Source organism: Pyrus communis, chromosome 3 (assembly GCF_963583255.1).
Source record: "Pyrus communis chromosome 3, drPyrComm1.1, whole genome shotgun sequence".
Taxonomy (NCBI): domain Eukaryota; kingdom Viridiplantae; phylum Streptophyta; class Magnoliopsida; order Rosales; family Rosaceae; genus Pyrus; species Pyrus communis.
The window spans coordinates 11,635,885-11,647,772 of NC_084805.1; the positions used below are offsets into that span (position 1 = coordinate 11,635,885).

Below are 11,888 nucleotides of genomic sequence, written 5' to 3' on the forward strand. Positions count from 1 at the left end.
AGCCAACGAACTAGAATTTCGTCGGATAAAATGACACAATGCGCGCCAATTTTTCCTTTTGGCACCAAAACATTGCCCAACAAAACATATTTTGCCCTACGAAATATTTTCATCGCTCAAAGTCTTTGACAAAATCCTAAACGTTGACCAAGTTTGCCGAACCAAAGTTTTTTTCGTCGAGCAAACTTTTATCGTGCAACTGGTAATTTCTAGTAGTGAATAACCCTAAAATATCAATAACATTTTGTAGCAAATTCTTCCCTATAAAATTAGAAAGATGAAGGGAGAGGGAAACACACACATGAATGTCACAGCTTAATCATACATATATCACTCAAACAAAGAACATCATTGAACTTAAATTCATATTTTTATTTGATTAATTGGCTTACTGTTGAAATAAGCAGTGCGATATAATCAACGATCATAACTTACAATTCGAAAAGATTATACTAATATTGTTCGTTAAGAAAAAGTTATTCTAAGCAACATACGTGATCTTGCTAATCTCGTCTATAAAATCTTCAAGACTCCGGTCAGAGGAGCCACCCTCAGCCACCGCTTCCTCTGCCGTCTTCTTCCATTTCAAAGCGTTTTGCTTCAGTTCGTTTGCCTTCTCTCCCACGGTTGCCTCCAACAAACACTTCTCAACCTCGTCTCTCGTGATCAATCTATTTTCAGCTCTTCCACGACACAATCTGAGCCCCACACCAAACACATCCACCAAGAACTTTGAATTGGTGACTTGGTCACCCCATTGAGGAAATGTCACAAGTGGCACGCCGGAAGTTAGTGCTTCGACCGAAGAGTTCCAGCCACAGTGAGTAAGAAAACATGCAACCGATGGGTGAGCTAGAACTTGCTCTTGTGGACTCCACTGCACCACTTTTCCCTTGTCACCAACTTTTTCCAAAATCCCATCTGGCAAAACATGTTTTTCCGATCCGAATGCTTTGCCTGGTGGCTTCATAGCCCATAAAAACGAGACCCCAGAACTCAGTAGGCCATGAGCAATCTCGTCAACTTGCTCTTGCTGTAAGTACACGATGGTACCAAAAGATATGTACACGACAGATGTTGGGGGCTTTGAGTCAAGCCACTCAAAGCAATCATCGGCTTTCATTAAGTCACCTCCGATGCTTGTTTTTGGAGCTTTAGGGTTTTTGAACAAGGGACCAACGGGCTTCACTATGCACACCTGGGACATGTGCTCAATTATTTCTGGCTCCAACTCCTGGAATGTGTCCATCAACACATAGAGTGATTTGGATAACTTCTTGAACTGTCCTAATATTGCCCTTCCCAAAACCTGAAACAAATAATTAGTCAATAATGTCATAATGGGGGTTGCTTTATTTTTTAACGGTGGAGGTTTGTATTCGAACATAAAATATCTTCCAGCTAGAGAGAAACACCAATATAAAGTACTGTTATATCCCTAATATGGGCTCTTTTTTTTAACAAATGATATTATGTACACTAAGGAAAGGGGGTGGGCGGCTAGTAATAATATGGTTCAAATTCGCCTTTGATGAGAATCGAACTTAAAACCTCTCACTTAAAATTGAAGAAGAATACCACAAGACTGTAGTACTAAGTGGCCCTAATATATTTGTTAAGTTTTAATTACCAATTAATGCCACAGTTTTAACCCTTTACTTACTAAAAAGTAATACGAAGTCTTCTCCAAATGTGAAACCAAAAGTGTTGTAATCTTATTATTATTTTGGTGGTGGTTATTAATACTTCAAAAAATTATTTTGCAGTCCTCTTTTTTTCGTTTTTTTTTCTCTAATATTATACAAACAGACATATCGGAGTGCAGAATGATTTTTTTTAATACATCGCCCATGATTTTTCTTTCGGATGAAAAATGGATTAGCTCAGAATTTCTTTCTATTTCTTTTTTTTCTTTTTCGTTTTTATAAAGAAATACAACTAGATCAATAATTATAGAAGGATGACTTTTTTGGTAGGTATATGTTATTCACCTGAAATGGATCAGAAGGGAGTAAGAAGCTGGGAATCTCATCATGCTTCAGAACAGGCATACCAGGAAGCTGGATATCGATAATCGGCTCAGCCTCTGTCGGAAACGGCACCGTCTTGTTGTGGTAATGGTAATAGGCCGAGAACAGAGCACAAGACTGAATCCAAAGCGTGGCACGAGGGATCCCAAGCTCGGTGGCAACATCACAAACCCAAGGAATGAACGGATTGTTCACCAGACATGAAACTGGACGACCTTCATTGGCATGTCGTTTGATCGTCTGTGTTACCAGTTCCTTGCCCACAAGTTCAAGCAAAGGCATATATTCGTCCAACCTGGAGAATTTCGGATCATCTTCCGCTAGCCCGTCGTCAAAAAACTCAAACCTGATGAAACCATTGCCGACGGGTGTAGGTTGGTCACTGATGCCATCGTTGGCCTTTCTCATCTCTTTGCCATAGTTTTCTGTGGTGGAGAAACTTACCAACATGCCCTTTGAAGCTAGGCGTTTGCCTAATCTGAGCATAGGGTTTATGTGTCCTTGTGCTGGAAAACATACAAGAAAAATATGAGGGAGAGGAGTTTGAGATCGCATATTTTGCTCTCTTCTAATTCACTTTTCCCACTCAAACAAAGTTCTTGTTAAGTTTGTGTATTATTATAGAGAAGACAAATATGTTGTGCGAATATACTAAGAGGGAGTTATTGACGACAGATTAAACGAGCGACCACAATCAGAGATGGAGATTTCGTCAGAAGATACAAAAAGCGAAGGGGAAGAGAAGGACAAATGAACAAGTGGTTCTTTTGTTTGTCTAGTACTGTTGACAGTGATACATGTACAGTACATACACAAAGTGGACTTGTGTATATACAGCAGCCTTCGTCTTATATTACTCTTATCGTTAAGTATTTATTTTGGGTGGTTGTGTTCCATCCGCGTAATGCTCGTCCCAACGTTATATATATATATTAATGAACAAATATTTACCCATATCTTGGTACTCATTGACGTGTAGTTGCATGCTACAGAAAATAATGGTTGCCATTCACAACGGACCTACCATTCTGATAGGTTGCCAAGAAAAACCATATTGGTACCAAATTTGCAAAAGATATTGCCGACCTTATAAGAATATGGATATGTTGCTTTAATTTTGAAAGAGAATGAGCCGTTGTACACGAATGTGCTGGAGAATTCATAGTGTTAATATATCATAAGTTGGTAATTGGCACATCTTCGCAATGAAATCCATAAAATGATAAAGAAAGATGACTCCCAGTTCCCACCGTGCCGGAGTGGTTGGTGGCGGCATATATGGAAGTTCAGGTGGTGGTGGTGGTCGTGGTGGGTGTTGTAAACTAACAAGTTTTGGACTATATCAAAATATATTTTTTAAAGATTTTGTTTTCACTTCTGAATAAGTATTGTTAGGTTAATTGTCAACTTGAAACTAATGTTGTGAGATATGCCACATCATTTCGGACCCAAATCTGATCGGTCTCTCCATATAGTAATTTAGAAAAATACGTGCGGATCTGTACTTCATGAAGAGGAAAAAGAAAATCCAGGGTTTTGATCAACCAATGAGAAAAAATAATAATAATAAGCTATGATTAGAAATGGTTTACTAATGTTAGATTAATCACTTTTTAAATTAAATTTATAAATCATGTGATGTGTTATCAATAAGAATAACCATGTTAACAAATTTAATTAATAATCAAATTATCAACTATCACATTATATGAGATGACATATAGTTCAAAGAAAGTTCTATTTTAAAAGAATCTTTTCAGCATTTCTGGAACACAAGACAGGAAGTAGTGTTCTGAAAAATCGTGTATTTTATTTCTGTTACAATGTCAGATTCTGCAAAGAGTAGTAATTGATCCACATGGTATATTGTAGCTAGCTACTGCGTGCACACAAAAAGTGTTACAGAGAATGAACCGCATTCATGAACCTGAACCATAAGTACAATCCGAATATAAATAAACTTGTAGGTGATGAAAGGTGACTGGGTTTGAAAAGTCAATAATGCGGGAAAAAATATGTGCTAGCACAATAATCAAAATTTGATGTGGTAGAACTAACACACAAATTAAACCCTATAAATTATGCAATCGTAGTATGAGTAAGTAGGGATCGTTCTATTCCAGGGATTAGAAGGGATGCTAATCAACACAAATTAAACTTATAAAACTAAAAACTAAGTTAAACTAAAAACAAAACAATGACTGAGGGGATTTTGGACGATTTTAATTAAAACAAAAGTAAATAGCAACAAGTAAATTAAGTTGTGAATGAAATATGGATGAGAATCATGAGATGATAGCTAAAGGATTCTTCTCCACACATGAATCATATGCATACAAATCGATTTCTAGTTATTCTTCTTATAAACCATGAATGACAATGACCTAAATTAATTGTGAACAACACTAATTAACTCTCAGATTTTCCTAAATTCATTGAATTGGACTCAGCGACGCAACCAAATTATTCTTCTCAAGTTCCCTAACTATGAAAAGTATGATAGAGATACATCTTGAAGATCATTAAGTTCTGTGAAAATCAGAAGCATTGACAAAACATTCGTAACTATGAAAAGCATGATACTCCTGCCAAGAATTTACTTAACTCAATCATGACTAGTGACTTTTACTATTTACAAATATAAGTTCATAACAATTAGGTGAAATTCCCTTATATTCTAGCATCAAATCCCTGCATGTAAACTAAGTGTGCACCCTTAATAAACATACATGAATAAGTTCTCTATAAAGCAGATAAGTAAATCGAATTCATGTTTTATAAAATAATAATTGGATGCAATCAATTTATATAAAACATATAATTATGACTTCGAATTCACCTCTAGCTAAAAAGAAACTTAGTTACGCATGCTCATCATAACTGAAAAACAATCTAAAATAAACATTGAAAATTAAAACAAAGAGAGAAAGAACCGAGAAAACTCCAGCGACTTCAATGAATGATTGCAGGTTATGGCACACTTCCCTCTTCTTATTTACAACAATAATGTGTATATAGGGTAAAGGCACATCTGAATCCCAGGAGAAAAAAGATTAGGTCGTTTGAATTATTTTAGGACTCTTAGAATCAGATAGGAAGTGTTGAAATGTGATAAGGATTCCTCCTTGCATCTGGAGATAAGATAAAGTAGAATAAAGGTTGAATAAGATAAGATAAGGTTGGATAAGGTTCCTCTCCAACTAGGATTCCTTTTTCTTGTGTAAATCCTTGTCTTCCAAGCCTCAACTTTAATTTCTCCAGAGTTTAGCACATGTCTAACATCATTTAAACACCAAAAACGTTCAGCCCATATGCTATCCATGCATGCTATCCAATCCAAGTCTAAAATTATTCCAAATTGCTCCATTTGACTATTTATTATCATCTTTACCAACTGGACCTACAATAATACGAAAATAACATAAACTACCAAAATAAATGGAAATTAATGATGTAAATGCAAATAAATAAGATAATAAGTCTCATAAATATGCTCATATCAATAGTGTTGACAAATTCTAACCGTTGATGTATTGCCGACCTAACATCGTAAATTATTAGAAGAGAGAGACTTGGCTGAGGAGAAAATTTTTATTCACATAATTTTATTAAGTGTGAATTATAATATGAATAATTTTAAATCTAAATATAAAATTTTGTGAATCGATCATCCAGTAAATTGAGGACCCAAGTTAATTCTTTTATAGAATTCACCCACCCGCATTGTCAACTAGCAGTAGAATTAGCCAATCATCAATCCATTACACTGGCAGAGCCAAGTCCAAGGCTCTCCTAGACTATAGCAAAAGGAGAGTTTGAACTCTTAAGCTTAAAAATATTAATTTTTTGGGCTATTTTGTAAATTTAAATTGTCATATTCCACTTAACAAATGAAAATTGTATCTTAAAGCTGCTTTTATAAAAAATAAGAGTTAATGAATGTTAAATAAACGCATCACTTTAACCAATATTATAATTTAATAGTAATATACTAAAATTCCATACAACAAATGGTTCCTTATTTCATGCGACTGTCCTCCGTTTCCGGTTGGAGCCACCCGTCCGACGTTGCCATTGCATTTGCAGAAGTCCATCTTGAAGTGAGAAATTATCCCCTCTTCTCCCTTGTCTCCTTAATAGACAAACAATAAAGATAAACCTAATAAGATACAGGACACATTTTTCTACATAGATAATGCTACATGCAATATATACACATCAACATTTCTACCGCAGTGCAAGCGTAAACACATTGATTATACGTTGCAGAAAGCAGTCGCATTAAGAAGTACTAGATTTTCCCCATGACCTAAAAAACCTAATCACGGGGTCATGGAGGTCTTCTTTGGCCTTAACGCTCACAATGAAGTCGATATGACCATAATTCTCGAGATAAAGCAACTCCGGAGTGGACTGCAATTCCTTGAGAGTGTGACGGAAATCTGCCATATCCGCTAAATCATCATTGCCCCCACAAGCCATCAACAGTGGCAACGATTCGGGTATCAGACTAAGATCAAATGCAGGGGGTTTCAACTGACCGTACAACCTCAAATTTTTTAACAGGCCATAGTCGTATTGTGAAAAAGTTCCCTTACGGATCACTGCCCAACACAAAATGCAACAATCAGTGTATGAAAATAATAAAGAATGAGAGGGGGTGTGGGGCAAAAGGATATTTATGCAAGCACAAGCGGTACAGAGCTTACTCTGGAAGAGATGGTGCAAGTTCTTTGCAGATGTTGGGTGTGGTTCATAATCAAGATACATGTCCACACGTGAGTTATTAAAGCAACAATTCTTCCCTGAAAATGTTACCAAAACGCATTAGCAACCCTTCTTCCCCAGATATTATCAGATAAGCTTTGCATGTACAAATTTAGTAATAAATACAAAATGAGATGAAAACATTTACATAGTAATCTACAAGAATGTTCGGCACCACAATCATAAGGCTGTCTCGAATGCTTTCTGAAAGGCCAAAAGCGCTTACAGATCAAAGCATTTCTGTCAGTGTTTGGAAGAAATAACTATTAGTGTTTCTGGATTCTAAAAGCACTTTTTGGGCTTTCTGGAGAACTACTTCCAAGTGCTTTGACAGGAAGCAGTTAGACTTTTATATAAAAAAATTTGTTGTGCTTCTGCTAACGCACTTGTGAGCAAAAGTATTTCCTACAGAAGCTTTCCCAAACGGGTCCTTAATAATACACTGCCAAAGTGCTTCCTCAAAATTTAATCATGTCTACTTTTGTTTTTTTTTTTTAAAACCTGTACTCCACCTTTAATAGTAATTCATACTTTGTGAATTATTATCATTAGGACATTCCTCCAATAGACAAATACAGTCACATAAACAATATCATAAAGAATAGAATATTTTTCCTCCAAATTTCCAAACTTTTGAACATGGACACTGCACAATGCATATAATAGATGCAAGAGCACATGCATGCGCCCATACGCACACAGATGGAGGGAGGGAAGAACCGAAGAAGTAGTATATATATGAAGTCGAACCTGTTATGGAAGTTAGCAAGTCGTTGCAGTCAACATGGCCATCACATATTGAATCCAAAAGGTTGACTCCCCATTCACTGCATATAATGTACAGAAGATGACAAGATTAATACTAATAACCTCATAACATTTGAGCAAAAAGAATATTAGCGGAAAAAAAGGCGGACAGTGTGCAACAAAACCTTCTAAAGTTAAGTTGATGGATGCCCATAGCAAGAATCATCTGAAAAATATGAACATATGTATCAATTTTATTACAATAGCCATTCATGCACTATACCTTGAAGCAGATAATGAGTACCTGATCAACATGCATGTTGACCATTCTAAGTGCAAATTTAGATGTGATATGCTCCAAGTATGATATTGGACAGAAAAGAGCAGCAGCTTCAACCAGTTCTGCGATATCCGGCTGGGTGAGAGCAGCTAAAGACATAATTGTTCCCTGACAACATGAATAAATTGAGTTAACACCAAAGGTAGCAGCAAGGCAAGGAAGTTTGAAGTAGATGAAGAGATGTAAGACCTGTGAATGTCCAACAACAAAGACTTTGGAGCTTCTTGTTGAATATACGTAGCGGATCATTTCTGATAGATCAAATAGAGCCAATTCCTGCCAACTCCAATCCCAAAATTCCTACAATAAAGAATAAATCCATGTATTGTCAGATTCCAGATAAGCAAACTATGAATTGCTGAACATGAACATTCCTTTTTCTGCTAACTTTCAAGTAGGCTCACATTACCAATCCCCCATATGAAGCTATGTTGAGTGTATTAAGACAAGTTCTCGAAATAAAAAACCTAAATACAGATGTCTTTTATCAAGGCAAACAGGTAGCACAAAATACTGATATCCTAGCAAAGGGAGCCTATCGTTGAGTGTAATTTTCTTTAATCTGTTTTAGCTATTCCTCTTTCTAACTCAGTATTGTCATCTATCAAAGCACGAAACTGTGAGGAAGGAACAATGAGGTTGCTTTTCATATGTGATTATGTTTTTCCTTCAGAATATCAGGGGGACAATCCAGACTTTCAACATAGAACGAGTTTGATCAGCAGCCGATTGGAAACCACCAATAACTGGAGCCACACCTTATCGCTGAATGAAAGACAAAAAAATTGTGAGACGAATAGAAGCTATATAAACCTTATCCTCTTCTGATAAAGATACGTGTCCATGACTCCAACGTGTTCCACGCACACTCCCTACCCATACATCAAAACCTTCATCTGCAAGGACAAAGCCTAGCGATTCTTCTGGAGAATTTAAGAACCATGCATCACCTGCCTGTTTGAAATTCAAAACTAGGTAGTATTAGCATAAGATCAAGAAAAGGCGGTAACCAAGTTCAATTGAGTTTGAAGCACATTAGAGCCTCATTTAAAAAGTATACCATGGACGTTCATCTCTTTACCACATTCGTTCATTTCAAGAAATAAAATTTCAACGGAAATTAAAAACTTGAGATGAGGGAGCACCAAAAAGTGACTATACGGTCAAATTTTGAAATAATCAACTTAGTGGATCAATATGTTCAGATGTCTGCTGAAAAAAAATTGGAAGAAACTATAAAAGTTAGGCGTTTCACCAATTTAGGCGTCCAGGGAATCAGTAATACTCACGGATCAGTTATGAGGATCATCTCAGCAATCCTACACATCTCAAACCAAACGGAAAATGCACTAACAAACACGACTTATACTAATTCAGATAAACAGTCCAGCAGATGCGGCTCCAAATCACCCGTTTTTGCTACACTTCTAGATCGTGTTTAGTGAACATTTGCTAGATCTACATGTAAGGAAGTCATGCAATTACCAATCATATCATAAACCTATTGCTATTCCCCCATAATCGGTCCTATAAATGTATGATCGAAAGTGACATCCATGCAAAAAATCATGGGTTTATTCCCCTTTTATTGCACAAGTGATTGTATCAACAGTCTCACATAATAGTCACTAAAAGTGTAAATTCAATGTCAAATTTTGCATTTGTTAAACAGTCTCACCATGAAGAGCCCATGCTGAAGCAGCACAGGAGGACCCTGCTGTCTTCTCAAATCCCCGCTTCGCGACGACACGCGTTGAAGACCCAGTAAGTACCCATCTTTCGTTTGAATCTGAGCAAAAAACCAGAAGCAACGAATTTTAACAATCTGGGTACTCAAAGTTACACACTTCAATCACAAATTTAACAATTAAAGATACAAAGTGGGCAATATTTAATGAAATAGTGGTATAGTACTCACCGTGTGCTCGGAGCAAGAGTAACCAGACGGTTCAATGAGCTGCGCACAGAGAGACTGCGGCGGTGAACGACGGCGACCGATTCTGTAAAATTCGGTCGAGTTTTGGGCGATTTCTGCTGCGATTTCGGAGGTCAAGAGGCCGATAAGGAAAGCTACAACAGCCACCGCAACTGCCGACGACCTCTCCATCTCCTTGTGGGTCAGTGATTGATTGAGTAAGGGGGAAGGGAGTGATCGGAACAGGGTTGCATGGCATTCATATGAATCATATCCAGTTTTTCTACGGGGGTTTGAGGTGTGTGCTTTACGCGCGCTTTGGTGGAGTGATGCCAACAACCAACTCTCCACCGGTGGTGGGTCCAGGTGGGTTGAAGTTGACGCGGATGCGTTTTGATTTGGGCCTAATCGAAACTCGAACTTGCAATTTTGAAGAATGGGCTTAAGATTAAAAGGTAGGTTTTATTATTGTTTTTTTTTTTTTCTTTCTATTTTTGAGTTTTTCTCGCAAATGATTCTCCAAATTGGCAAAAGCTCATGGTTTTGGTCTCTCATTTTCAAAATTGATAATTGTCATCACTAAGTTTCAATTCACACATTTATGGTTCTTGTATAATTAATTCATCAATTTATACGATAAAAACACACATGACGCCTACATGACTATTTAATTAAGTGTTTTTTGTCGAATCACATGATCAACTAATTTTTGATAAAAACTTTTCATCAAAGAAGGTCAACAAGGTACAACAATAGGAGTTGGGAAAGAACTTCAACCAAATCTCCATAACAGAGAGGACCTAACTACTATAATCTTGAAATAATAAATCTGCAATAAAATTGGGAGGTTCATCAAACCAATAGAAAAGTCTACCAACATGAAGAGCGTAGCGGGCAAGACAGTGGACAACAACGTTGGCTTGGTGACAAACATTAGTAAAGTTAGCTTTAGTGACCTTCAACATCAAAGATTGGTGTCCCCCACTATATTTCCAACAAGGGAGAGGTTAGTAGAGACATCACTTAGAGCTATGACAATCTAAAGCAAATTGCTCTCAAAATATATGTGACGATAACCCCTCGTCGTTGTCAAAACCAAGCCTTCCCTCATTGTGAGCCTCCACCTTAAGCGTTAAAAGTATGCTTAAAGCCATTCATTTGATGTAATAGCTTTTGGAATACTTATTTTGTTAAACTCTTATTTAGTTTAATGGAAAGACAATGTTTATTGTCAATCACTATTTAATGTATTATGGGTTTAAATCCCTAACATAATCCTAATAATGTAATCAACCTAAAAGAGAAATGATCTAAGTGTTAGATCAACGACCTTCTATTATATTCATTCCTAAAACGTTCCTAGCCATAGGATTGTCAATTGGGCATTGATAGTCCGCTAAGGTTAGTACGTGTTATCTGAACTTATTCGGTAGTATGACTAGTCTCAAAGTCATTAGTGTTAGACACTAAGACAAACACATAGTTGCTCCAAAGGTTGTTGATTACCTTGAGCAAGGATTAACAAAGAGTTTTGACATAGATGTTCTGTAAGAACTCATTGGTTGCAAATTAATCCAAACTTGAGGCACTAGAGATGCCTTGTGGGTACATCTTTATCATTGACAATGTATCAAAATACATGCCTCATCTTGGCCATTTTCTAAACATTGTAGGGGTCATTGATTTATTCATAGAGACATGTGAGTGTACAACAAAGGATCTCTAACCTTCCATGGTAGAAGGAGAATACTCTAAGATATGGTTCGAGAGTCTTTGGCCAAATCATATGAATATAACCTCAGGAGAATTTTCGAAATCATATTCACTAGAATCATATAGAAAAGTATCACATTGGATAGTAGACATGAAATAAACTATCAACAAAACAATGTGGTCAAGAGTATTGACTTAGAGAATGACTGTATTGCATTGTAGTTGTAACTGAATAGGTTCTTCAACCACTTTTACTTAGCTTGGGTAGCCATGATATACTGCTAGATGTCACTCATGGTTTTTGAAATCCTTGAGGATTAGCAACCACTAATCTTCATCATAGGGAGAATTGAAATAAGTTTCAATTCACAATCGA

At 36.6% G+C, this 11,888-nt stretch overlaps 2 protein-coding genes across 2 annotated transcripts; both read right to left on the minus strand.

Moving 5' to 3' along the window:
- Positions 1-360: 360 nt before the first annotated feature.
- Positions 361-2,713, minus strand: LOC137729703 (putative UDP-glucose glucosyltransferase). The gene is made up of 2 exons (XM_068468711.1): positions 1,992-2,713; positions 361-1,309 (listed from the first exon to the last, which is right to left on the minus strand). The coding sequence occupies exons 1-2, from the start codon at positions 2,583-2,585 to the stop codon at positions 482-484; spliced, it is 1,422 nt and encodes a 473-aa protein (XP_068324812.1). The 5' UTR covers positions 2,586-2,713; the 3' UTR covers positions 361-481.
- A 3,257-nt stretch (positions 2,714-5,970) lies between these two features.
- On the minus strand, positions 5,971-10,160 carry LOC137729713 (triacylglycerol lipase 1). Its single transcript, XM_068468721.1, has 9 exons — positions 9,803-10,160; positions 9,563-9,673; positions 8,698-8,838; positions 8,074-8,184; positions 7,849-7,992; positions 7,730-7,770; positions 7,548-7,624; positions 6,740-6,835; positions 5,971-6,634 (listed from the first exon to the last, which is right to left on the minus strand). Exons 1-9 carry the CDS (start codon positions 9,989-9,991, stop codon positions 6,312-6,314), a joined length of 1,233 nt encoding a protein of 410 aa, XP_068324822.1. The 5' UTR covers positions 9,992-10,160; the 3' UTR covers positions 5,971-6,311.
- Between the last annotated feature and the right edge of the window lie 1,728 nt (positions 10,161-11,888).

Excerpts from the sequence above, each read along its gene's own strand:
- LOC137729703 (XM_068468711.1), bottom strand. The coding sequence starts at position 2,585 with ATGCGATCTCAAACTCCTCTCCCTCATATTTTTCTTGTATGTTTTCCA. Across the intron at positions 1,310-1,991 it reads TCCCTTCTGATCCATTTCAG|GTTTTGGGAAGGGCAATATT; the intron begins GTGAATAACATA and ends TATTTGTTTCAG.
- LOC137729713 (XM_068468721.1), bottom strand. The coding sequence starts at position 9,991 with ATGGAGAGGTCGTCGGCAGTTGCGGTGGCTGTTGTAGCTTTCCTTATC. Across the intron at positions 7,625-7,729 it reads CATCAACTTAACTTTAGAAG|TGAATGGGGAGTCAACCTTT; the intron begins GTTTTGTTGCAC and ends CATTATATGCAG. Across the intron at positions 6,836-7,547 it reads CTTGCTAACTTCCATAACAG|GGAAGAATTGTTGCTTTAAT; the intron begins GTTCGACTTCAT and ends TAACATTTTCAG.